The sequence below is a fragment of the Tachypleus tridentatus genome, chromosome 2 (genome assembly GCF_004210375.1).
Source record: "Tachypleus tridentatus isolate NWPU-2018 chromosome 2, ASM421037v1, whole genome shotgun sequence".
NCBI classification, from domain to species: domain Eukaryota; kingdom Metazoa; phylum Arthropoda; class Merostomata; order Xiphosura; family Limulidae; genus Tachypleus; species Tachypleus tridentatus.
Window position 1 is genome coordinate 16,097,374 of NC_134826.1, and position 27,956 is coordinate 16,125,329.

Here is a 27,956-nt window from a genome sequence, read left to right on the forward strand (position 1 = left end):
ATCTTCGCAGAACTGAGGTCAAGACTCAATCACATAATGCTATTTTTAGAAGCATAATATTACTATAATATTTGTATGTGTAAATTACCTTGAACGTTACATTAACCGAGATTTCTAAGCGATCAGTGGTCAGTGTTTAATTTTTCTTAACCGGTAAACTTTCTTTCAGGAACCTTGTTACGTCACAAACAAGTTGTTCGTGAGCTCGGGTTGTTTAAGCTCGCGTTGTGGTTCTGGTCAATCACAGAAACAGTCTGTTATTACGTGAGTAATTTGTTTTTTAGCTGTTCACCTCGGACAGGGAAGACACTTTGGGTCAAACACGTAGAACTCGAGGTGTGTGGCAACCTAGCAACATACATTGAAACGTAACACTCGTGAAAAAATCGATATTATTTCATCCCACGTTTCAGCGGTGACTTCTTATATCATATCGACGAAGTGCAGGACCAGAAGTTAAAATGGCTTCCTCATCACGACTGAAGAATCTTTATTCAGTCACAATATTTTGATTTTGTGGTTAAGCCTAAAGTGTATGTTACATCCCGTTTCCGCTGAAATAAAGCTTCCGTTACTAATGCCTGATGTTCAGCCTAAAGTGGTAAGTATTCTGTTCAAGTACGTAGCTTGAAGTTTTGTACGTATACTACCATATGGTAGGAAAGTATTTTCTTAAGATGAAGTCTGTTACATTACGAATTTAGTCAGTATTTAATATATGATTCCAAGATCTGTTGCTATATTCCAGTATCTGTTTTTCTAGTTGTTTTACCCGTACAAAAAAAAAAAAAACACGTCATTTGAATATCTTTAAATCTTTTACGAGTAAGACACAATACAAAGCTGTAATATGGTACATTCAGCATATTATATAATCATTCACTATAGTCATGTTTATAAAGAACTTTTTAAATTTTATTAAAGGAAGAAAGCATGAATGTAACAAACGTAGCATCTGTTTTGTTCTTAAGTTTTGTATTTTAAAACATTTGCTTTTCTTGGTCTTAACAGAATGACTAAAATCTAAGACATAGGAATGGATGGTGAAAATATTATTCTTTCTGAAAAACTATTTGAACCTGTTATCAGTAATTAGAATTAATATTTCATCTAAACAAGCTACATACACAAGCCTTAAAAATTAACAAAATATATATTGATTTATTTGTTGGATATTATTACAGTTACCCACGTTTTTAGTCATAATTCTAATATATTATATACAACGTGTATTATCAGGTATAAATAATGGCAGAACGTGAACAGAGAAAATTTGTTTTGAATTTCGGGCAAAACTACACAACAGCTATCTGCGCTACCCGTCCTTAATGTAGCAGTGTAAGACTAGAGGGAAGGCACCCACCACCAAATCTTGGGCTACTCTTTTACCAACGGATAGAGGGATTGACCGCACATTATAAACCCCTATGACTAAAAGGGTGAATACATTTGGTGTGACGCGGATTCGAACCCGCGATCCTCGGATTATGAGTCGAGTGCCTTAAACACCTGGCCATGCCGTGCCTTAACAGCGAGAAGATCCTATTATACAAATATATCTTATAGAGAGAAAGACAAAAATGTTTGCCGACCAAAGCAAGCTAATGAAAGATGGATATAATATTTGTATGTGTGGTATAAATAATAAAATGGAAGTAATTATTTAGAAAATACTTCGTTTCTCAATCCTTCAAATTATTTGAATATTTGCTTTCTTTTGAACATTAACATTTTCCTGACCATTTCTGTTTTGAACCAGTAGAAACATGAGTGGTGATGGCTCCACCAATATTTTCTAAAAGGGGCACAAATACATTTTGCTTCCCCCCAATATTAAAATATAAAGAGTTTTAGAGAGGAAAAGGCCAGTTGAGTGGCACTTCTGAAGTTACAAGAAAACTTGTGAAGGGATGGAAACATGCTTGTGTCCACGGGGGGAATTCGAACCACAGATTTTAGCGTTGTAAACCCAACGAACGATATATTCACCTATTGTATTTTGATGAGAAAATAGGACGGAATTCACCTGAACATCGTTTAGACTCAGTGGTTCCTAACCTTTTTCATGTATTACACCCTGAGACTCTCCAGGGTATTACCGTGACCCATATTATAATGTTTGTTATGGTGAACTTTGCGTAAAGGTAGAATGAAGTAAAAGCATATAAAGATCCTAATTTATTGAAAATGTTACAAGTAAATGACCTTGAGAAATGCTACAAGTGCTAAACAAATGTAAAATCCATGGAATTACTGAACATCATACAAAACCTACTTATTCACTCAGTGTGAGGGTTGATATAATATATATATATAATGAGAAAACATACTAAATACGATGGGAACTTTAAATTTTAAGTTCGATGTATTAATATTATATAGTTAAAAAAATTAGGCAATTCAAAATATTGTAATATATGAAAATTTTCACTCAAAATTAGACAGATGTTTGCGCAACAAGCATCTCGACGCGGTTCAACTGCTGCACTTCAGCGTGTTTCTCATTCGTGGGCAGTTACAGGCACTTGCCGTAAAAACTATAAACTGCTCCGTGATTTCCCCTATAATTACCAAACCTTCTGGGACCCCGACAAACTTTAAACGACCCTCAGGTTAAGAACCACTGGTTTAGAGAGTGAAAATGAAGATCGAGCTCTTAAATGTGGTTTGTGCACCAGCAGTAAGCTTACTGCACTTGGAAGTTTTGTTTTTTGGTGCGTACCAGCAGTAAGCTCACTGCACTTGGAAATTTGTTTTTTTGGTGCGCACCAGCAGTAAGCTCACTGCACTTGGAAATTTGTTTTTTTGGTGCGCACCAGCAGTAAGCTCACTGCACTTGGAAGTTTGTTTTTTGGTGCGCAACAGCAGTAAGCTCACTGCACTTAGAAGTTTGTTTTTTTGGTGCGCACCAGCAGTAAGCTCACTGCACTTGGAAGTTTGTTTTTTTGGTGCGCACCAGCAGTAAGCTCACTGCACTTGGAAATTTGTTTTTTTGTGCGCACCAGCAGTGTTTACTGCACTTGGAGTTTTTTTTTTTTTGCGCACCAGCAGTAAGCTCACTGCACTTGAAGTTTGTTTTGTGCGCACCAGCAGTAAGCCTCACTGTACCTAAAGTTTGTTTTTTTGTGCGCACCAGCAGTAAGCTCACTGCACTTGGAAGTTTTTTTTTTGTGCGCACCAGCAGTAAGCTCACTGCGCTTGAAGTTTTTTTTTTTGTGCGCACCAGCAGTAAGCTCACTGCACTTAGAAGTTTTTTTTGGTGCGTACCAGCAGTAAGCTCACTGCACTAAGAAGTTTGTTTTTTGGTGCGTACCAGCAGTAAGCTCACTGTACTTAGAAGTTTGTTTTTGGTGCGTACCAGCAGTAAGCTCACTGTACTTAGAAGTTTGTTTTTGGTGCGCACCAGCAGTAAGCTCACTGCACTTAGAAGTTTGTTTTTTTGGTGCGCACCAGCAGTAAGCTCACTGTACTAAGAAGTTTTTTTTTTTTGCTGTACCAGTAGTAAGCTCACTGCACTTAGAAGTTTGTTTTTTTTTGGTGTTTTTTTAATTTTGTGCAAAGCTACACGAAGGCTATCTGCGCTAGCTGTTCATAATTTTAGCAGAGTAAGACGAGAGGGAAGGCAGCTAGTCATCACCACCCACCGCCAACTCTTGGGCAGCTCTTTTACCAACGAATAGTGGGATTGACCGTAACTATACAACACCCCAGGGCTGAAAGGACGAGCATGTTTGGTGTGACGAGGATTCGAACCCGCGACCCTCGGATTACGAGTCGAAGTGACCAGATAATTTTGTATTTGTGTCGTTGTTCTTTGTGTGTTGATATTTACTGCACTCATTGTCACATGTTGAAATATGCTGGTGACGATTTAAGGTTTATGAATCTGTTTTGTCGTAAGTCCGGGAATAATTTATTAAATTTAAAATATGTAAATTTCTAATACACACACACACACACACACACTAAAGATACCTTATACGTTTATATAATAAATTGTAATTTTCATGAAGCTGTTTCTTCAGTCTAGGTACCGGCATGGCCAAGTGGTTAGGACGCTTGACTGATAATCTGAGGGCCACGGGTTTGAATCTCTGTCAAACATGCTCGCCCATTCAGTCTTGGGGGCGTAAAAACTGACGGTTATTTCTATGATCCATTGATAAAAGAGTGGCCTGATAGTTGGCGGTGGGTGGTGTGACCAGCTGCTAAATTTGGGACGGTTAAAACAGATAACTCTAGCTTTGCGCAAAATAAAAACAATCGTTAGTCTACTGACAAGAGCAGTAATAACGGAAAAGAAACCTCTTTACGTATGTGAATTTCGAAACCTGTTGCTGACGTACGGTGCCCTTGGTAACACAGCACGAATCAAACTAAATCACTCCCATTTCCCGTCCTTGACGAAAATAGACTCAGCGACACTTGAAGGGTAGTAAAGAAACATGTTTAATAAATATTTTGGAAAAAAATTATCCAACGCTCAGTTCCGCGGAATCTTCGCTGGCTTCACGATAAGCTGGGGGCGAAGAGAGGCATTTAATGCTGAAATTCTGGATTCGATGCCTTCTGTGCATCCAGCGCCACTAGGTCAAGCGCAGTCTCTTCACAACGAAATGTGTTTAATAATGGCTCCAACACGTGGCTGTTGGATGAAACATCAATAAAGGTTTTTATTGAAGAAAAGTTTTGAAGGCCATGCAAGGCTGTTTCATTTATAGGAGTGTTAGTAAGTATAGAAGAAACTAATTCTAGACTGACCAGAGAATGTTTGTACAGGGAAGGGTTGTGACTAATTTTATATTCATATAGTCTAACAAGTTTGTTTGTTTTGAATTTCATGCAAAACTACACGAGGACTATCTGTTCTAGCCAACCCTAATTTAGCAGTGTAAGACTAAAGCGAAGGCAGCTAGTCATTACCTCCCACTCCAGACTGTTGGGCTAGTCTTTTATCAACAAATAGTGGGATTGACTGTCACTTTATAACATTCCCACGGCTGAAAGAGCAAGCATGTTTGGTGTGTTGTGGATTCAAACCCGCAACCCTCACGAGTCGAGCGCCTTAACCACCTACCTGGCCATGCCGGGCTTCATCTAACAAAACTGGACTTTCGTTCCCAGTAACTCATCAGCTCGTGCATAACTGTAGTGGACAGATTATAAAGAGCATAATGTGTAGCTTTGTGCGTAACAACAGATAATTAAACTTTTATTAATATAGTAATGTCCCTCAGGGGTCATTGTTTTGGGGCTTGTTTTTTCTCTTTGTTTTTAATATAATAGTAATGATAGTGACAGGGACATCGTTAGTAAGTTAATTAAGTTCTTAGGTGTCAATATATGTATTGAAGATGTTGATGCACTATAGAATGACTTGAATCAGGTTGCAGGTTGGTCAAATATCTGGTTGTTGATCGAAATTATTGTAAGTGCAATTTAATGTGTTTGAACAATCATGGCTGGAACCATCTGTTTGATATAGAGGGGAGCCAATCGGATAATGCAGCTGAACAAAAAAAATATTGGATACAATTATCTTAAGAAACACATTTTGGGTGTGCTTATGGAGTTATTCATTACATGTCCAAAGAGGCCACTATCTCTATGTAAATCCTCACTTGGTTTTAATCTCCTTGTATAGGAGAGGAAGGAGTTCAAAGGTGGGTTACTACAATGATTCTGGGAATAGAAGAATCGTAGCATTAGGATAGGTTAAGATATCCTAAGTTGTTTTATCTTAAGATAAAAAGGGTTAGAAAGATTGAGGTGTACAAGATTATGTTAGAGACGAGCAAGATATAAGTCTGTGATTTATTTGTCCTCACTTTTGAAGATAAGTGGAGAGGACACAAGTTCGTGACTTGAAAAAGACAGACTAGACTCCAGTTAGGACTGGTTTTGTTGCTAATCGGATGATTGGCTTATGGTCTGAGTTGCTTGGAGGGCAAAATTTACAAAGAAGAAAAGTTCAAATGTTTCCTTTTGTTATGGGTGCGTGGGCAGTGAAAGACCAAATGGTCACTTGATGTCTGGTTAAAACATTTATCAAACTGACTGGGAACTGATCAGTTTTGTTTCTAATCATGGCAGTCCTGTTTGTAACAAAATAGCAATGTAATTATTGCTTTCTTTGGCAGTTGAACAAAATTTTATTATTATTAATAATAAATAAATAAATTATCATTTGTATTTTGATTGGTTTGGTTTGTTTTTAATTTCGCACAAAGCTACACAAGGGCTATCTGCATTAGCCATCTCTAATTTTGCAATGTAAGACTAGAGGGAAGGCAGCTAGTCATCACCACCCACTGCCAACTCTTGGGCTAATCTTTTTCCAATGAATAGTGGGATTGACTGTCACATTATAATGCCTCCATGGCTGAAAGGGCATGTTTGGTGCAGCAGGGATTCAAGCCCCTGACCCTTGGATTACGAATCGAGTGCCTTAATCTCCTGGTCGTGCCGGGCCATTATCATTTGAAGTGATTGCTCTTTTCAGACTTAAAGTTTAGAGAAAAGAAAACCATTCACCTCAATTTTATTTTGATGGTGAGTTAGAATACTGATACAGGTTGAGCTTGTCAGCTTTGTTGTAATTGTCTTATTTTAAAATTACTCAACTAACATTCGAGTTGCCAGAAGATTTGAGTTGATTCATCTAACAAAGAATTACTTGTTCATTATAATTCATTTAAACAAATGGAAATAATTCTCACAGTATGTTATAAGAAGAAGAAAGCAATGCCATGCAGTGGGCTATCTGTGCTGTGCCCACCAATGATATTGAAACCAAATGTTTAACATTACGAGTCTTTGACATTGAAAAAGTGTACATATTTACATGGCTCTTAGTTTTAATGTAATATTTATATTTATTTACCTTTATATTTAGAAAGACTCCTATCTTTGTACGGCATTTCAAATGCCCAGAAGTTTCAGCTCCTACATAGGTAAGTTTATTTTTAACTATGTTAAAAAAAACAGATAGAAAAACATAACTACTGGTTGTTAAGCAGTAATCCTGAATGCTTATACATCTAAAGTTTTAGGTTCAATCCCTGCATTGAATGTCGTAATGATGAGCTGTTCTCTTTAATAAACAAAATGTTACTAACATAATTCCGAATACCTGATGATAATAGTGATATAAATTACCCATTTTATTTTAAATAATACATACAACGTTGTAAGATATTTTTATCAGTAAATGAGCTGTAGCAAACACTAAAGAAAAACTGTAATACTAATAAGATTTAATTGTGACATATCGGAATTTTGTTGGAGTGTTACTAGTGCACTTAGTTGCACTATTCCATTATTATGTTAATGTTAACTGTATTCAATGAGGGGGAAATACTTCAAAGCAGTGTCATATAACATTGAAATATTCAGAAAAATTATATAACAATAATACATGTGTGATATGTGTAAACATTTTTATTCATAATTCAGTAATACCAAGAGTAGGTAATATCGTAATAACAAAGCATCACGTTAACAAAATTAATAATTGTTTGTCTTCCGATATACGCACAATTTCTTAACCATTTCAGTGGAGTTCGAACCCAATGCCACCATGCACACTGCTCATCATATCCTACTATTTGGATGCTCCGTCGTGGGATATCGAGAACGAGACACTCCTCGTGCTGTTTGGGACTGTGGTGAGATGGGTGGAGTTGGGCGGGGATCCCAATATCGCCGTGCTCCTGTATGTTCTGAAGGTTCTCACATCATTTACGCATGGGCAAGAGATGCTCCAAAACTAACGTTACCAGAAGGTGAGAAGTTGATTTTGGTACATTCTGTATTTATGCTAAGGTTGTATGGACCAGCTAACGATTGTTCTTATGGTTAGTAACTTATACAATCGACCACTTCAATCCTAGAATTATTTTCTGTTTTTTATATTTCCAGATGACAATTAGTAATTTATATTAACAATTATACATCTAAAGCTCATCCATTGAGCCTTGAATTTGCTAACACTGTGATTTTTTGAAGTGGATGATATAAGCTACTTAGTAATTAGTATCCAGCAAGAACAGTTTTAAAAAAAGTAGCTAATTAATAATTAGATTCTAATTTTGATGTCTCTTTGCTAGAAAGAGTTTGTCATAACATATAGAAATTTCATGAAAATGAAAGCTTTTGTAGAAGAAAGAAGTAATGATACGAGATTTCCAGAATTAAACTTCATAGTTCAGCTAATGAGCTAAATAACAGGAGTTACTGCAGCTATTCCTCAGTGATCAAATTAGTAAGTTAGTCGGTGGAATATTTGTTGTGCCAGCTGTCGATCGATTAGCAAGGAAATTTTGCAAGTGAGATTATTTATGAGTTAAGAGTACATTAGTTTCGTAAAGTGTGAGGGAACGTTATTTATGAAGTTACGCACACCAGTGAACGTACTTTAGAGCAAGTGTTATTGATTAAATAAATTAATTCTCTAGTGTTACGTGGACTAAACTTTGCACAATTTTTATCAAATAATCCGAAAGAATTAATCAAATGATAGGATGTTGATTATATCACTGGTGCCAGAAGTTGAATTATTTTGGTGAAGATAAACTGGAAGGTTGAGTAAATTTCAAGATGACAACAAGAACAAGAAGCAAGATCATAAATGTTGAAAGAAAAACAAATAGAGAGAAACAGAATTTGAAAAAGGAAACAAATTAAAACAAGATTGTTTTGTTTCTGAATTTTGTGCAAAGCTACACGAGGGCTATCTGCACTTGTCATCCCTAGTTTAGTAGTGTAAAACTAGAAGGAAGGCAGCTAGTCATTACAACCCACCACCAACTCTAGGGCTACACGAGGACTATCTGCACTAGTCATCCCTAGTTTATCAGTGTAAGACAAGAGGGAAGGCAGCTAGTCATCACAACCCACCACCAACTCTAGGGCGACATGAGGGCTATCTGCACTAGTCATCCCTAGTTTAGCAGTGTAAGACAAGAGGGAAGGCAACTAGTCATCACAACCCACCACCAACTCTAGGGCTACATGAGGGCTATCTGCACTTGTCACCCCTAGTTTAGCAGTGTAAGACAAGAGGGAAGGCAGCTAGTCATCACAACCCACCACCAACTCTAGGGCTAAATGAGGGCTATCTGCTCTAGTCATCCCTAGTTTAGCAGTATAAGACTAGAAGGAAGGCAGCTAGTCATCACAACCCACCACCAACTCTAGGGCTACACAAGGACTATCTGCCCTAGTCATCTCTAGTTTAGCAGTGTGAGACAAGAGGGAAGGCAGCTAGTCATCACCACCAAAGAGTAATGGGATTGATCGTCACATTATAACCTTCTTTTAAAACAAGATCAAGAAGAAATAAAATACACAAATAAAAGAATACCAGGAAGTTATTTATTGAGATTTAAAAGAAGTTCAGTAGGTGAGAGATGGAAATTTCAGAGAAGAATTAAAAGGAAAAGAAATCATATGTAAATATGAAGGAAAAAATAAATCTTATTGAATACTAGATCAATGAAGGTATTGGAGATGTATAGTGGGATTATGAGGAGATTAAAGAAATACTAAAAGGATGTAAAGACAGAATTAAAAAAGTAGAAAAGTAAATGAACAAAGTCAAAAGTGAAGTGCAAACCATCTATAATGTGTAGAAAAATTATAAGAAGATCACTGAGGTAGAAATGAACATTAATGACAGAATGAAACATGTGGAAAATGAGTTGATAAATGCAAAGATCAAAGTAGCCACACCTCTTTTTGTTTTGTTTTTTACATCTCCATAAGAATTCCAACCTAAAACACTATTTACTATCTCATATAGAATAGAAACTCCTACTTTTTGTACTCCTGTTTCTTCTATTGCTGTATAATCTTTGGCTAAAGAATCTTCTTGGAATACAACTGCCGTTACAATATTAAAATAAGTTCCACAATTTATTCGGTCATTTTGACAACATCATTCACTTGAACACCAATGAATTATAATGTGAAAATACCATGGGAGGCAGATTAAACTTAGACCATAATTATCTAGAGTCAACAGGTGAAATGGTTAACAATAAGTTATTATTTTTGCCAACTCTTTGAAAGGACCAGATTTAGCAACATTAAACAACCTTGCACCTGAAAGTCACAACAACTATCAAGTACTAGTAACTACCTTATCCAACAGGTGCCTGAGGGAAGTATTCAAAAGCAAAGATCAGAATAGAGAGGAGAGAACAGATCCCAGGTGAACTTGTGGAAAGGCTTTCTTAGTTACCTTAACCAGGTGCTTTGCATGAAATGGTGGATCCACTCGCACATGACTGATTAATATATGCAGTAAGAGGTAAGGATATGCAAATTAGGTTAAAGCAAAGCAGGTGTTTATTTTTAAAAGAAGATTTTCAGTTGGTGGTGGAACTTGATCAATTAAAGATCTCATTTAAAAGTACAATGTCATCAGACCATGTAGTATTGAAATATAACTTTTTTTTACAATAGTCTAGAAAATCTGAAAGGACTAATTAGACAATTAGTTACATAGAAGAGAGGAAATAAACCAGAGCAGGTGTCTCTCGAATGGACATACTGTAAAGAATTGCAGGCAAAAGCTTCTAATAGTTGATATCAATAAAATATAATTATTATAAATGATGGTAACATGGCCATTACAGCTGAGGCTGTGAAGAATTGGTAGCTGTTAATACTTACAGAAGAAAATATCCTAAGAATAAATCTTTGATCCTAACAAGATAAAAAAAAACAAAAAAAAAGCTATTCACACATTGAAAAACAGGAAGTAACTGGAATTATGGGGCAGAATTCAGCTGAGAACACTGCATCTGCTCCATATGATGTAAGAAATTCATTATTTAACAAAACCACTCTATAAGTCCAATGGTTTATTGATGGGAAGCCTTGCAGTATGTTGTTTAACACTGGTTTTACAGCTGCACTTATTCAAGTAGTCACAAACGCCAAGAAGTAAAAAGTTGAAACTTACCTTCACTGCAGAATGTTTTTCTACACTGCATGATATGTGGATAATTTACTTTGCAAATGAGTGCATACTTGGAGCTGACTTCTTGTAGAGACATGGATTGAAGGCTAAACTAATTTCAAATGGCTTTGCAGACTATGACCAGGAAATCCCTGTGCATTACATGACAATTACTATGCCAGAGATTGAAATTTTGATAACAATGAGAGAGGCAGTTGTTGTACCATGAAGAAGTGAAATGTTCATACCAGAATTTTCATAAATACATTTACATCTGTTGACTAATCAATAGAGTACAGTAGAACCAAACACTTCAGCATGTCCCGGAGTATTATTGCCTGAAAGATCTCTCACTGATCTGTAGAAAAGATGTCACCATTATTGTAATAAACACAACAAATCATGAAATTCAAATCAACTCTGGAGAAGACAGAGTAAGATGTGAGGATGTACTGGAAGTATTCTGTATCAAAGAACATCAGAAGTAGTTACTTTTGAGGGAAGTCCAATCTGATGAAGAGGAACCCATTTTTCAGAAGATAAAGCATGGAAACATTGTGAATGGAAGAAACATGTATTATGTTTTGACAAGTGTGTGTCATGATCAGGAAGCTGATGATGCCTGAAGCTTCTCCATATATTGTATATTTATAACAAAGTTTATTTCACTTCCCATTCAAGCTGTTCCCATACTTTATTTTGATGGAGTGTAACCTCTCTGAACTGTCTTATCATCTTAATGACAGAACCTCACGTGGGAAGACGTTTGAAAATGCTCATAGGGAAACTATTGAAAATTCTGGATTGGTCAAATAAAGGAAATCTCAGGCTAAATTCCAAGAAGTGTGAATTGTCCCTTCAACATTTAAGTTTAATGGAACATACAAGCAGCATACAGACCAATTTGAGATTGAATATGTTCAGGTTTGTGAGCACATTGAAGAAAGAAAATATATTTGTTTATTTGTGATGCATACGACTTGTTTTAGCCAATCTTGACCGTCCAGTATTGCTTCTTCTTATGTCTGTTGTACGTTTTTCAGGTGTTGGCTTCAAAGTGGGAGGAAGAGACTCAGGAATCAATTACTTATTGTTGCAGGTACATTATGCCAATGTGGACAAGTTTATTGGTAAGTGTATTTTGTTTGTATTTAACAATTATTATAAAACTATTTATGCTGAATTTGCAGTAAATGTATTTACTGATTAGCTGAGACCGGTTGATACAAGACACATGTTGAATGACAAAAGAGTAAACTTCAAACCATTATAGCAACAGCTATGCAAACTGAGAAACACGTTTAGTTATTTTGTTTGATGAACTAATTGTAAACTAGACTGTGACGGAAGCAAAATTCCAATAGAAAAGTTTACACACAAAAATGCTTTTCTGTATTGGTTGGTGTCATGAAATATAACCAGTGTATAGACGTATAGGCTATTACATGTAACACATTAATTTGGCACAATAATGTTAAACAGTAAACAACTTTAATGTACACATTACATTCCATATTTGATTATTTCTGAAGCTTTATTACTTCTTATGAAAAAGAGAAGTAAATTGAGCAAGCACGCTCTTTTGAAACTGTTTTCTTATTGGCTAATTTTCCTGCTGAATCTACAAACCTTCTGCTCTTTCTCTCTAGCTGGTGAAACTGACAACTCTGGAATTATCTTAACAGTGGTTCCTGGGATTTCTAGCAGGTAAACTATACTTTTTTTTAACACACATACACATGTCTATGAGTGTATCGTACTAATATTCACTGGTTACAGCATTTAACTTTTAAGCAGAAATGAGCCACATGGTTAAATGTAATCCAATGTAAAATGTAATTTAACTGTAACACACAACCAAACTGAAACTGATCATTTGTTTTTTTATTGGCTTTTTAGAAGAATGATTACAAATACTTGTGTTTATTTCATCCATTGCTTCAAACATCATGGTTTTTATCTGATGTCTACAAACACAATTTATTGATTTAACAGAAAATTTTAAATGTTTTAATCAGCAACATAAATATTTTTTATGTAAATATAAATGTATTTATAAATACATATGATATTATTTTTGATGGTTGTTTCATCATTATTATTGCAATACAAATAGAAGCTCATAAATATTGAGTGAAGTTCCAGTTATTTTTCAGGATGAAATGTAACATAAATTATTATATCACATTTAACAGAGTGACCAAAAGGGCTGGAGTGCTGCTACTGGGAACTGATGGGAGAATTCCAGCTCATAAAGAGGGTAAGTACAAAAATAATATACAAACACAAAGTGTTCTAGAACTCAGGGTCATAATTTGCATAGAAAATGATACAATAACTACATGGCAGTGCATTTTGTAATACCGTATCTTTTGGTCTATATTTTAATCTTAACTGAGCTTGAATTTTATTAGATTTATTTCCAATATTTATTCATTTGTAACAGTTTTGCCCAAAACAGATGATCACCTGGTGAAGTAATTCTTGATGACAAGAAACCTACTTGAAATAAAATGTATCTCAGAATGACTGGTATGGGTGTTAACATTTTTATTGATAAGGAGAGAACAACATTTCGACCTTCCTAGGTCATCTTCAGGTTTCTTAACCAGCCATTCTGAGATTCAAAAATGTCACCTGCTCCATTTAGAACTCGTGATGTAGTCTAAGTTTCTTTAGTTATCAAATTCACAGGATAATTATAAAGGTGATTACACTATGTAACAAAATTTTTACTTTTTCTTGTTAGTAGGCATAAAGAGTTATTTCCCAATTGCTTATGCCTAAAGTAAATGGAAAAGACCTATTTTTCTCTTTAAACTTTACTTTTGTGACCTGGGTAATGAAATTTTCAAATCTACCCATTTTCTGGAACATTCCAGGTAGATTCAGTGCTGAGTAGCTGATAGAGAATTTTCTTGAACTTTCTAGAATGTTGTAGAAGCCTCAAAGCTGTGCTGCTCCATAATGGGAATAAGGATCCGTTTCTTCCCCGGGTTCATTCGGTGCACCTCAAAGAGGAATATAAGAACATCAAGACCTTGGTAGAAGTCTTGAAGTATGATGAGTATGGCTGGGAGGTTATTGGAGACTTCAAAATGGTGGCATTCCTGGTGGGGCTCCAAGGAGGCTTTACCAAGTTTCCCTGTTATCTTTGCCTTTAAGAAAACAGGAACACAACAGTACACGACAACAGGAAGCACTGGCCACAATAGACAGAGTTCTCTGTGGGGAGGCACAATGTCAAGTCTGAACCACTAGTGGATTTCCAGAAGGTGTTGTTTCCACCATTGCACATAAAATTGGGTTTTATGAAACAATTTGTCACAGCTCTTGATAAGGAGCCTGCAGCCTTCAAGTACCTTCAAGACTTCTTCCTTCCTAAGCTGTCTGAAGCAAAGGTCAAAGCCGGTTTCTTCAATGGACCACAAATAAAAAAGATTTTGGAGTACACGGAATTCCCCAAAAAGCTCAATATGAAGTAAAAAAAGCATGGGGCAGCTTTGTTGCAGTGGTTTAGGGCTTCTTGGGCAATCACAAGGCCAAAAATTATGTGGAACTGGTTGAGGCTCTGGTGAAGAACTATGGCAAAATGGGCTGCAGGATGACTCTGGAAGTCCGTATCCTTGATGCTCATTTTGATGAATTCAAGGAGAACATGGGAGCATACTCAGAGGTGCAAGACAAAAGCTTCCACCAAGATATACTGGACTTTGAACGCTGCTAACAAATCTCAAAAATCTACTCACTTCTAAACATTTTTGCATAATTTTAGTGTAAATACATGTAAATCTTAATTTATATGTCGTTTTATTCAGACCTTATGTAAATGAAAATTTGCCCGTTTTACAAAGAAAATAAGTTAATTTCTAAATTTCATTATCCAGGTCACAAAAGCAAAGTTTGAAGGGAATAATGGTCATTTTCTGTACTTTTACAACATAAGCAATTAGGAAATAACACATACTATCCAGGAACAAAATTTGTGTTACATTGTGTGATTATATCTCTAAAAACTCTTAATCTAGGAAAAGCTAAATTTTATCAGAGGAACCATGAGATCTGAATGTCTTATCTGCATAAGTTTGAACAGGATACATTATCTTAGCAGTATTCTGCAGATTGACATGTATTTTATGTACATAATTGAACTGGTGTTGTTGAAAATAGAGAGACAGAAGAAAAAATGAAATCAGAACTGGTCTGGGAGAAAAGTGATTTTACTATACGGTATTATATGGCTTTAAAACAAAACCATATAACACATCCATACTTTCTTCAGTAACACCTCTGATCTTAATGCAGCAGGTCTAGTGATTAAGGTGCCTCGGTTTTGATCCCCCCATCACTAAAAATGCTCACCCTTTTAGCCATGGGACATTATAATGTGATGATAAATCCTGCTATGTTTTGGTAAAAGAGTTAACGATGGATGGTATTGACTATTACTGCTAAATTAGGGATGGCTAGTACAAGTGTCCCTCATGTAAGTTTGCACAAAATTCAAACTTAATGTATCTCTGTTATAGTTTTGCTTCTTTAATACAACAAGCTTTAAGATACAATGATCTTAAATATGAAGGTTTCTTATAAACTACTTTTTTAATACAGTTGTGTTGATTGTACAGGATAATTGTGTGTTCCTTTTAAGTGATATATTTATTGGTCATTGAAATCAGTCTGACAGTTGAGGTTTAGCATATCTTTTATAAATCTCATGTTTTCAAAGCTCCCATTGAAATTGTTTTCATATTGTTAAGTAAAACACCCAGCATTTAAGAAGGATAATTTATGTTGCATGTAATTTATTTTAATGATTTTGGGAATATAACCACAGAACATCAATCTTCATATTCTTAAAGAAATGGCTAATTGAATTTTCAACTTCAAATATAAAATTAATGCTTGAATATGTTAACATTCTAAAATATACCAAGAAGATTTCCTTATATTCTCTTTGATATACTTGGATATTGAAATTAATCTTTCTAATGGATGCATTTAGAGCACATGGAAACAGAATGTATGATCCAGGACCAAATAGAAATTCATCCTTTCGCTTTTCGGACACACACTCACCAGTTGGGTAAGTATTTGCTAACATACTTGTATTAAACTTAAAGCTTGATAACACCACACACATATATATACATTCATATTTAGTTTCCAGCTGCTATGTAATTTGCATTATGGTATACAAATAGTAAGAACAGCAGTGCCCTCTATTTGCATCATATATAAATACTTCAGTATTTCAACTCACATGTCGTTTCTCACTTAAAGTGAGTACTTCCTATTGGACTTACTTTATCAGTCTGCTTAAATTTGTTGTTTGCTCAGTTCTCCTATATATCTATTTGGTAATGCTAAAAAATTGGAATAGGAATAACATTTCTTGTCTGTGTTTTTGATTGGGGAAGTAAGAGTAAATACAAAAATCTGAGGCTGTACTGTCCTCGTATGCTGTAATATTATCCAAGAATGATAAAACTTTTATCTACAGAATAACTAGAGGTCTGACAGAAATTTATTGTAGAGCGAGTCTGAATTTTCTAACTTTGATTGACGTTTAAGACGCTGGACACAATGAAACAATATTTGACTCACAAAAACAATAAATGTTTGTATGGACTAAAGAAAGTTCCTTTGTTGAAAAGATCTCCCCCCTCTTTATTGTGAAAATAATAGACTGAGAAAAGCATGCATGGCATTATATACAGGAAACAATATTGCTAGTCTGCCCATACCTCTTGTGCTACCCACATGATTTTTTTTATCACTTTCACTGCTAGATAAGGGAGATTTTTTTGATGTTATTTTTGCATGATAGGTCACCTGACCTTTCAATGGAAAACACTTCCAATTATCTTTACATTGTATGTAAATATTTAAAGAAATATGTCTCACAAGAAGACAGCAGTGATACATCAGGTGAATGACCAAGAACTGTAGGTAACAAGGTCAAAAGAAAGTTAAAACTACATACATCAGAATAAATGAAAACGTTGAAAAATTTCTATTTTAAAACATATGATAAGCCTGCATACCACAAGAGAAAATTAAACACACACACACAGGTAAATATGAATACAAGTAACTATCAGAGTGAATTTTGCTAAATATTGATGGATTCTTTTCATCCCATCTTTTCTTCAGTGGCACAACAGCATGTCTGCAGAGTTACAACGCTATAAACTGGGGTTAGTAGATACCCAATGTGTAGCTTTGTGTTTAACTTCACTTAAACATATTTTTCATTATAGGACCTATCTTTGAAAAAAATTAAATTACATGAATGTAATATTATACTGTTTCATTCTGTTTTTATATGTAGTCACTGGAAACTATAGAAATTATGTAAATCAATATGAAAATGAAGTTGATTAAATAAAGCAGAATAGATTCTGGTATTTATATATATTAGTATGAATTCATGGAATTTCTCTAAGGATATTGGAACCCATGTAATAATTGTCTCCATTTTGTTGGTTCTCCTAATTCAATCATTTCCTTTTCCATCACAGTTTTTAAACAATTCCTATTATTTGTTACACATAAAGGTGCTGGTAATTTATGTATTTTTATTTCCATATTGAGGAATTTATATTTTCAAGTATGATTTATATATTTGCTTCATATTTTATTATTAATTGCATTTGATAACAAACAGTAATTAAATACAATACACACATAACAAATGTTGCACACATCAGTTGAATATATTTTTGTAATTTTCCAAGTGTTTTACAAGGAAAACTTTCAACATCTACTGTATTATTCAGTTTAGGGGTATGCAAGTTATTTTAAGAAGACATTTTGTTTAGGTTATACATGGACAAGTATGTGTTTATTGAGACAAATAAAAATGTTTTGTTGCACATGCTATTTGACATCTTTATCACTGAAGCAAGTAATTATAAATAAGAAACTTATTTGAATATATGTAACCTGAAATATAAGAAAGTGAAGTAAATATATGTATTGAAAAGACAAATAACCCTTTTATTTATATTATAAGTTTGTTAAATAACCCTTTTATTTATATTATAAGTTTGTTCGAGGGATGTGTAATTCTTAATGAATTTTAAGTGCATTAGTAAAAGTTTCTACATATTTTTAGTTTTTAACTTTTAAACATACATGTATATTTCTCATGCAGGGAAGCTTGTGGCAGGATATGTTGTTAAGCCTAATGGCCAGTGGCTGTTGATTGGAAAACATGACCCTCTGAAACCACAGGTATTTGTAGAAACTATTTGATAATCTTTGAAAATATGTGCAATTAAAACTAACCAGGAAACGTGTGAACTATTTAAATTTCGTAATATTAAATAATTCTATACGAAATAAATAATATTAACTTAATGAGGATCCCCAGTCTCACAAGTTTACCTTACCTGTTTCAGATGTTTTACCCTGTTCAGAACAACTTGACAATTTTGCAAGGAGATATAGTGGTGAGTGTTAACAAAAGTCATTACGTGTTTTTTTGTGGAAATTATATTGAAATTTTATAATACAGTAAAGAACAGGGGCATAGATTCTGGGGGGATGGTGGGTATACATCCCCCCCTTCATTTTAGGTGGGGGGATGGTGCATTTAATCATCCCCCCTACAGTTTGGTCTGTTGAATTGTTTTATTGCATCACAGGCCTACAAATTGTGTATTTGTTCTTGTGATTCTCATGTTCTTACCAATCGAATTACATAATTAGGCCTAGATGTAGGCTTTTTCAGTAGCCAAAGTTTACATCTTTAATATAGGCATACTTCTAAGCTTTTCGATCTAAGCGATAGTTCGTAAGTATCAGTCAGCAGGCCTAAGTATACATGCAAGGCTTTCAAGCACTATCACAGAATCTACCTACGTCTTGTACGTAGTGTAAGATTAAGTAAAATTTTCATCACAACAGATTGAACAGAGCATGAAATTCGAAAATATTACTCCCAAGTGTAAACTCCTGTGATCTAGATCTGGCAGGCCATTTGTAGCTTTTAGCTGCATCAATCTTATCTGTATATTGTGCAGTTTTCCTATGCCATGTCTTATGCATGTCTAACCGATTTTATTGTCGAACGCCTTACTCTCCTTAGCTGCCAAAGCCGCTGACCATAGTGTACAGTTAACGACAGGTTTGGGCCGTTCGGATCCAGATGCGCCCTACATCACTCCCCTCCGCTCCCTTTAGTCTGAGCCTCGATTTTACAACAGGGCTCATTAGACCTGTATATGTGGCCCTCATTAATCCATGAAATTTCAGATTATCACTGCCCTCTAATAAAGTGCTGGAGCTTTATGGTAAAAAAACAATATATTCTGTTATCACAGATAGTAAAAATATTGTATTTTCTTGTATAATTAGAACACAAAAGGAGCGATTTCAACAGCCTGAAGCCTCTACTAGAATTGTATTGTTAGTTTTTGTTTAGGTGTTTTTATTTAATAGATGTGCTTATGAACATTATATCACAACGTGTTTGATGAGCTTTAACAGTAATATAATATATTTGTGATTGTTTAAGTATTTTTCGAGAAACTTGCAATTACTTGTGTTGTAACTAGCATACATTATTGTCCCAGCGATGCCCAGGCGGTCAGTCGGCTTGGTAGTCACTGTGAGGTTCACGCGTTCGACTTAAATACATTGTACAGTTCAGTCCAACTTCCATTCTGTTCTACCTTCATTCATTGTACATTAGAGTTTTTCAATAAAGACTGTATTTTAGCCTGTTGAGTCATCTGGGAAACAGATTCCAATTATGAAAAGCAAGCATCTGAAACTTTCCCATATTAGACAGTTCTGCAAGCCAGTTACTAGTACTACAAGTGACAATGTAGATGCAGATAATCCAACAACCTCAAGCAAAGGAATAGAAATTTGCCAACTATTGCACATTATGAACCACCAGATAGTTGTGAAACAAGTTTGTGCAGTAATGAAAAATCTGACACTTTACAGATACAGTGTGGAAAGACATATCATCCAGACGTACAACTAATACCATGACAGAAAGCAAAATCTCAAAATATCAACTTCCAGGGCAAGTGGTTTGATGAGTTCCCATGGCCCGCACTTCAACAATCAGACTCAAAAAGTCATATGCTTTCATTGTACCAAGGAGGGAAATAGAGGCCTTTTTACAGGGAAATTGGAGAGGCCAGTGGAGTATACCTTCATATCCACCGGTTTGTGCAACTGGAAAAAGGCAAAACAGAAATTCAACAAACACCAGTCCTCCTCTCAGCACAGATTCGCTATATCTCCAGAAGGTTCACTTGATGTAACTCCAGTGACTGTCCAGCTACATGATGGAAAAAAGCAGCAGCAGGAAGAATGCAAAAGAAGTCTAGCCAAAATATTCAGAAGTTTACGTTTCTTACTGCGTCAAGGTTTAGCATTACATGGACATACTGATACGGAGGGGAACTTCCTGCAGTTAATGAAGCTCCTGGAAGAGGAAGATCCTGAGGTGACGGCCTACTTATCAAAGAAAACCACATTCACATCACCCCAGGCTCAGAATGCAATAATGGAGATGTTCAGCCATCAAATACTGAGGAACATAGCACACGAAGTGCAGCAAAGTAAAATCTTTGCATTAATGGTTTATGGCACTCAGGATGTTACAGGTGCCAAACAGGAAGCAATACGTGTACGATACATAGATGAGAACCTTGACGTCCATGAGACATTTCTTGGTTTGTACAGTGTTTCCAATACAACTGGTGAAACAATATCCTCGACTATACTTGATGTACTGACTAGATTCAATTTACCACTGTCAGGATTAAGAGCACAAACTTATGATGGAGCCGCTAACATGAGTGGTGCGTACAGTGGATGCCAGGCAAAAATAAAAGAGAAGCAACCGTCAGCTTTGTTTTTTCGCTGCGGAGCACACAAGGCTAATTTAATAATGTAACATGCAGTTGAAGCTTGTGAATGTGTTAGATTCTATACAGTGGGTACATGAACTTGGTGTCTTGCTTTAGAGGTTAGGCAAATACAAGACAATTTTTGAAGGTATTGTATCATCAGACAGCCACAATAGTCCAGTTGTGCCGTCTCTCTGCAATTACATGTGCTAATGATCACTACAGTGACATTGTTGATTCTTTGTCTGAATTAGCAAATGAAATATCAGATGTAGCAGTGAAAACACGAGGTCTGTTGGACAGATTTCACAAAGGAAAGACAGTTTTAGAATTGTTGACGGCTCAGCATCCATTAGCTGCATTAGAAGAACTAAACTGTACATTCCAAGCAAAATCAGCGACAGTATCTGGCATGATTGAAGCATCTGCAATGACAGTTGAGCAATTGTGGGTATTTCGAACAGAGGAAAATTACAACAAGATATTTGATGAAGCTGAGAAAAAGGTGACTTCCCTAGATCTGGTGCCTATTGAACTACCACGCATTCACAGACCTCCCAGAAGAATCACAGGTGATGGCTCAGCACACCATTCTGCAACAGCTAGAGATTACTGCAGAAGCCAATATTTTAAATTTGTGGGCACAGTCATAGAACATCTGACCACTAGATTCAATGCAGACAACAATGACTTGAGGCAATACCTGCACTTGAAAACATGATCACATCTAGCAAGATTGACAACTCAGTTATAAACTTCTATCCAGAAATCTCTGTACAACGGCTTGAGTTTCAGTTGTCCATGTTCAAAGGAACAACAACAGCAGTATCTCTGAAAGATGCGAAGGATGTTTACTGTAAAATGCATGACACAAGCCAGCAGATGTTTAGTGAAGTGTTTCTTCTCATGAAAATTTTACTTGTATGTCCAGTATCCAACTGCGAATGTGAACGCAGCTTTTCTGCATTAAGACAGTTGAAGACGTGGTTAAGGTCAACTATGTCTCAGTGCTGCCTCAACCATGTGGCAGTTTGTCACACTCACAAAGATGAAGTCGACAAGATAAATATAGAAGAGCTTATGAAAGAATTCGTAAACAGATTATCACAAAGGAGGTCTACGTTTGGGAACATGTAGACTAGAGAAATAAATGAATCTTACTTCAATGAAAAGTATGAATAATTATGTGTTAAATTGTATTGGTGTAATTTTCAAGAGTTTGCAAAGACATTTTAATTATTTTTATCAAACAACATGAACAGTTTTTCAGTAGATATAAACTTATCAAGGGTAATTACTAATTTTATTAATATTTGAAAACGTAATTCATACAATGAAAGTTATTAGTAACCTTGTCAAGTATAATGGCCATCTTTAATACTGTGCAGTGTGCAGGAATAAATTCATGTGGCAGTTAATTTGTGACACATTTGTTTTTATTCTATTAATATTTTGAAAACTGTTCACAACACCTCACTTATAGAAACCTTGAATTATCGTGGCAACAAGATTACTCTGTGACTGCATGTTTACAGCTTTCAGGTTCACGTAATCAGAGATTACCAATTTGCAAATTGAACAGTCCACATAAGTGGTTGCAAAAATCATCCCCCCCATCGGGTGTAAAAAATCTACGCCCCTGGTAAAGAAAGCTTAAATTAAAATGTTTAAAATTATTAGTTATTAGCTTATAATACTGGAGCAAATAAATATACATTAATATAAGTCATGGTATTCTTACTTGATATTTATATGTTATACTTAACAGTCAATTTGAATATTTTATTAACAGGCTGCTCGTTGTACGATGAAAAATTTCAGAGATGTTGACACTGAAGTTGGGTAAGAAATTTCTGAAGCAAATTTTTACATTTTAACATTTTTATTTCACATGCAACAAACAAACAAAAATATAATACAAATGATTGATTTCCTTGTGATTACAAAAATATGACATTTATTTTGTTTTTTAGTATATGTTTTACTTGGAAAATATCTAGTATAGTTATGAACTACATCCTTGTGCAAATTAATTGAAACAAATGGTCATTTTACAATATTTTCAACATGGCGGCTGGTGTAGGCTCGCTGGACCGCTGATTTCCTTTAATCGTCATTTTTTCACACAGACGGCGTCATTAGCTGTGTTTCGCAGTAAGATCGATCTATTTTTGGATATGACGACATTTTGAGGAATATTACGTCATTCCAAATTGTATTAGAAGGACAAGGAGACCAGTCAAAAAACAACTTTTTACCAACTCGATGAAGAAAAAACGGTATCAATGGGGTCTGAAATACAAGAACTGGACGCAAGAACAATGGAGGAAGGTGTTATTCAGTGACGAGCCTCATTTCTTCGCATAGGGTTAAAGAAGTCTGCATGTTCGCAGATCTCCTGGTGAGAAACTTCGAGAATCTCACATCAATCAGTTCGTAAAGCATCCCTTGAAGAAGATGTTTTGGGGCTTTTTCAGCTACTATGGCGTTGGGGGCTTACATATCGTAGAAGGTATGATGCGAGGACCACAGAACATTGAAGTTTTGCAGAGAAGAGTCGTTCCAGAATTGAAAAAGAGATTTCTAGATGGATCTGGCATTTTTCAGCAAGATCTGGCTCCGTGCCACACATCAAAACTTGTGAAGAATTTTATGATTACAATGCAAATAAAGGCCTGGAAACTCTCTAGATTTCAATCCTATTGAAAATCTTTGGGCAATTTGTAAAGAAAGACTTCGGGGAAAATACTGTACTACGAAAGATAAGCTGATTGAGGCCATAATTGAGGTGTGGTACCGCGATCCAAAAATTAGTAAAGATTGCAGTCAACTCGTGGACTCGATGCCAAATGATCTTCTGAAAAATAAAGTCAGTCATATCATGTATTAATTTAAATAAAGTCAATCATATCATGTGTTAATTTAAATAAAGTCAGTCATATCATGTGTTAATTTAAATAAAGTCAGTCATATCATGTATTAATTTGTGAGTAATTTTTGGATTCTTTACATTTCAAGCAAATGAATAGTTTTTTGTTTTAAAATGTCTTCTTTTGCGTTGCAATTAGTCATTTTCAGTAACAATTTAAACACTTATTACGAGTGCCTCTGTGTTTCTAACTTAAAACGACGAATACTTCTCAAGTTAAATGGATGTTTTTATATACTACCACTAACAACAACATAAATATAATAATAAACAAAAAGTAAATTCAATAACTGGTTACATTCTGATGACACTTATGTATTGTGGGTATTACAACTTCAATTAACATAAAGTACAGAGCAACGTTTCGGTCTTCTTAAGTCATCCTCAGGTTAACAAAGAGAGTTTGCAAGTGAACTTGAAAATGATCTCAGAAGATCGATACGTTGTTCTGTACTTTGTGTTGATTAAAGTTTTATTACCCATACCAGTCGTCTTGAGAATACATTTTTACTTCCAAGTTGGTTTTTCATCGTCACGAAACACTTTGTTTTGTTTACTTCTGTACAGGCCAACTGGTAATGATGAAATGTGTAATTTCTACCTGATGTACTATGTGGAAGGTGACAGAATCTTAGGTAAAGAGGATTGCTTCTCTCCAGGACCTCCAATCTACCGTTGGCACTGGGATTCTCACTTGGGAAGCATTCCTAACTCCATTGATAAAGATGCAAGCACTTCAGAATAATTAGGCAGATTTCTAGTTTGATAGCATAATATTCCTTCTACATAATGTCAGTTGTGTTTTTGTCCTTTTATTGGCCTCTTTTTAATTGTGTTTGAGTCTTGTATCTGACTTTTGACCATTGTTTTGTTTAAACTCGATTTATTTTCACATTATGTAGAATTTTACTTTCGTGTTATTACTGGTTGTGTGGCACAGACAGAGTTGTTGTTTTGCGCCAAAAAAACAAACAAACAATCTTTTATTTAAAATTTAATATCAAGAACGTGTCATCAATTGGGTGAAAATGTATAATTTCGTTATCAGTGCGGTGTCAAAATATTATTGTTATTCATAGAATATTATCCAATTACACATTTCTTATCTAAAACTGTTGGTTCTTATATTAAATGTATATTCACTATAATGCTTTGAGTTGTAGCTTGTAGATATTACACAAATGTATCTCTTATGATCTATGTCTTTTATATGTGGTTACAGTTTGTCTTTTATTGTAAGCAATGTTTCCTCTCATTTGTGTTATTTTAAACAAAATCAGTGCTAGTGAAAATTGCACAACTTTCGAGAAAACCTGATTTAGGTACTTGTATGTTTTCAGTGAAAACAGTTTATTATTTTCTTACAACTTGACCATATATTTGGTAATTATTTTTAATTTTTTATTGTTTTTTTTTTTTGCTTTTATTCATGATTGGAGCTGTGACTGTAAAATCATTAATCTCGGGCTTATTTGGTGATGTTATGTTGACCAAAGCCTATGTGGAGGGAGTGATGAAAATGACCCTAACCCTCCATGGTCTGTAAGACCAAAATCACAACAATGAGAAGAAAGCCTTTATGACATCGCCCAAAAGTCCACTGTTTAAAGATGGAAGAAAGTTTTTATAAGTGGTCTTTTGGCCACTGTATAATAAACGACATTTCTAGGACTTCTGGTCACCTTATAAAAAGTTGAAATTTATAGGACTTCTCGTTACGTTTTATGACTAAATTTCAAGTTTATAAATAATTTCAGCGACTTGTTTGTTTGTTTTTGAATTTCGCACAAAGCTACTTGAGGGCTATATGTGCTAGCCGTCCCTAATTTAGCAGTGTAAGACTAGAGGGAAGACAGCTAGTCATCACCACTCACCGCCAACTCTTGGGCTACTCTTTTACCAACGAATAGTGGGATTGATGTTACATTATAACACCCCCATGGCTGAAAGGGCGAGCATGTTTGGCGCAACGGGGATGCGAACCCGCTACCCTCAAATTAAGAGTCGCACGCCTTAACACGCTTGGCCATGCCGAGGCCCATTTCAGCTACACTGTACATTCTTTACTTCGTGGTTAAGAATGTATTTGTGTTGAACCGCTGTTAAAAGTGGGTGTGAATATAATGTATTAATAGTTGCTTTCATGTGATTTTGCTCGCCTTCAATTAAGAGATCAACTTGTTGATGACTGAATAAAATAGTTTCCTTTTATTATCTGATCTTTCTGGATCTCCACAGACTTTTAACTGAAATGAAGAAGAAAACATGTACTTAATAAACAAAAGTATACAGAAGTTAGATACTTAGAATTTATATAGATGTACAGTAAACCTAAAAACTAAATAAGTGACCTCATAATGTCAGCCACACCCAAAACTGGTTTATCACGTGCGGTGCTACAATTGAGCTCCCTTATCTACGCGCCAATTATGGAGAAATGCATTTTGAATAATAACAAAAAATATATATTATTTAGTTATGACCAAAAACAAGCCAGAACAAAAATAAAATAAAAACACTACACTAATTGAAAGGATCTCGGGGTACAAGCTATAACGTGAGGTATAAAATGTATCCTAGGTTTCAGAGGTGACTGAAGAAGTAGTACCCACATTGCGGTGGAGATACATCGTCTATCAGTTCATTCACCCATCTCACATAAAGAAATGAAATAAAGTAAAATAAAAAAAAAACAGCAGTAGAAGTTAAAATTAGGAGAGCGATTTCCCACATCCATATCATCCTTCACTGTCTGTAGACAGCTGTGGGTAGCTGACTGCTTTCCATAATAAAGAAAAAAAACTGAAAAATAAGAATAAGAAAAATAAGGTACTACCATCTGGATTAATTAAACCGAGGCTCGGCGTGGCCAGGTGGTTATGGCACTGGAGTGGTACTCCGAGGGTCGCGGGTTCGAATCCCCGTCACATCAAACATGCTTTCCTTTTCAGCCTTGGGGACGTTATGCAACGGTCAATTCCACTATTCGTTGGTAAATAGCCCAAGAGTTGGCGGTGACTAGCTGCCTTTCTTACACTGCTAAGTTACGGACGACTAGCAGAGATAGCCCTCGTGTAGCTTTGCGCGAAATTCAAAACCAAACAAGTAAATTCAATAAAGTTACCTCTCGAAGTTAGCATTTCAACCCCCATTATGACAGAAAGGCACTAATTGGTAACCCAGTAAACGAATTATACAGGGTGTTCGGAAAGTCACTGTGCAGTTTTGTAATCATATTTTATTCAGTCTATTTCAGGCCAGCAACTGATAGCGGTGTTTAGAAACAAAATAAGAATGATCCAGGCCTGTATTAATGCCAACGGGGGTCACTTTCAACATTGTTTATAATTGTCATTCATACTTACCTCCTGTATTCTATATTGAAACATGTCTGTTAATAAATATATAAGTGCACAGTGACTTTCCGAACACCCTGTACTAGTATAAAGCTTCTCATCCAGTTATCTAAATTAACTAGTATAACTCCCAACCACCACCCTTAAGTCTACTATAACTACCGTACTCTAAACAAACCTTTGTATGCAGTAATGTGTACATTCACATAAAGTAGTGCCAAGTTGTTATATGACCCTATTCATAACTAAAAAGAGTTATTTGAAATTTTTAGTAAACTGTCTTAACTTTTATTTCTTTATGTTTATTTAATACATTATCATCTTTGTCACAGAATAGTATAATAATTTTATTTAGTTTCTTTATTAAATCCATTAAGTTTTGTATCAGTATTTCAACGTTACTGATAAAATATTGTAATTTATTGCAAATTTAATTAACTTTATTAATTTTCTCTAAATACACACACACACACACACACTGATAACGAAGAGTATCTAATTATAACACAGCTGTAATTTATTTGTAGTTTTCGCTAACCTTACATATGAGGTAACTTCTGATATTTGTATCCTTACTTATGAGGTAACTTCTGATATTTGTAACCTTACTTTTATTTTTCAAATAAAATATTAAAAGTTCACTTTCATGATTTGTAACTTATAAATGCATTAACACGTAGCAAGGTAACATTTGATTTTTTCACAAATCTTTGACGTTATACACCCTTCATCTGAAATAATAATGGTTATGCTTTAAAAGTAGCATATTTTTCACACATGAAGGCAGCTGTAAAAACCTGACGAATAAATTAGTGTGTGTGTGAAAA

The 27,956-nt window shown here is 35.1% G+C and overlaps 1 protein-coding gene across 2 annotated transcripts; it reads left to right on the forward strand.

The window, feature by feature from the left end:
- LOC143238670 (peptidylglycine alpha-hydroxylating monooxygenase-like) lies at positions 1-27,770 on the forward strand. Of its 2 annotated transcripts, none has more exons than XM_076479101.1 (11): positions 1-601; positions 6,896-6,953; positions 7,557-7,784; positions 12,010-12,096; positions 12,616-12,673; positions 13,162-13,226; positions 15,972-16,052; positions 18,126-18,205; positions 18,373-18,423; positions 22,637-22,686; positions 24,341-27,770. In XM_076479101.1, the coding sequence occupies exons 1-11, from the start codon at positions 536-538 to the stop codon at positions 24,516-24,518; spliced, it is 1,002 nt and encodes a 333-aa protein (XP_076335216.1). In that variant the 5' UTR covers positions 1-535; the 3' UTR covers positions 24,519-27,770. The 2 variants fall into 2 exon arrangements, with proteins under 2 accessions (XP_076335216.1, XP_076335222.1); XM_076479107.1 differs by lacking the exon at positions 1-601 and adding an exon at positions 4,465-4,729.
- The last annotated feature ends 186 nt before the right edge of the window (positions 27,771-27,956 follow it).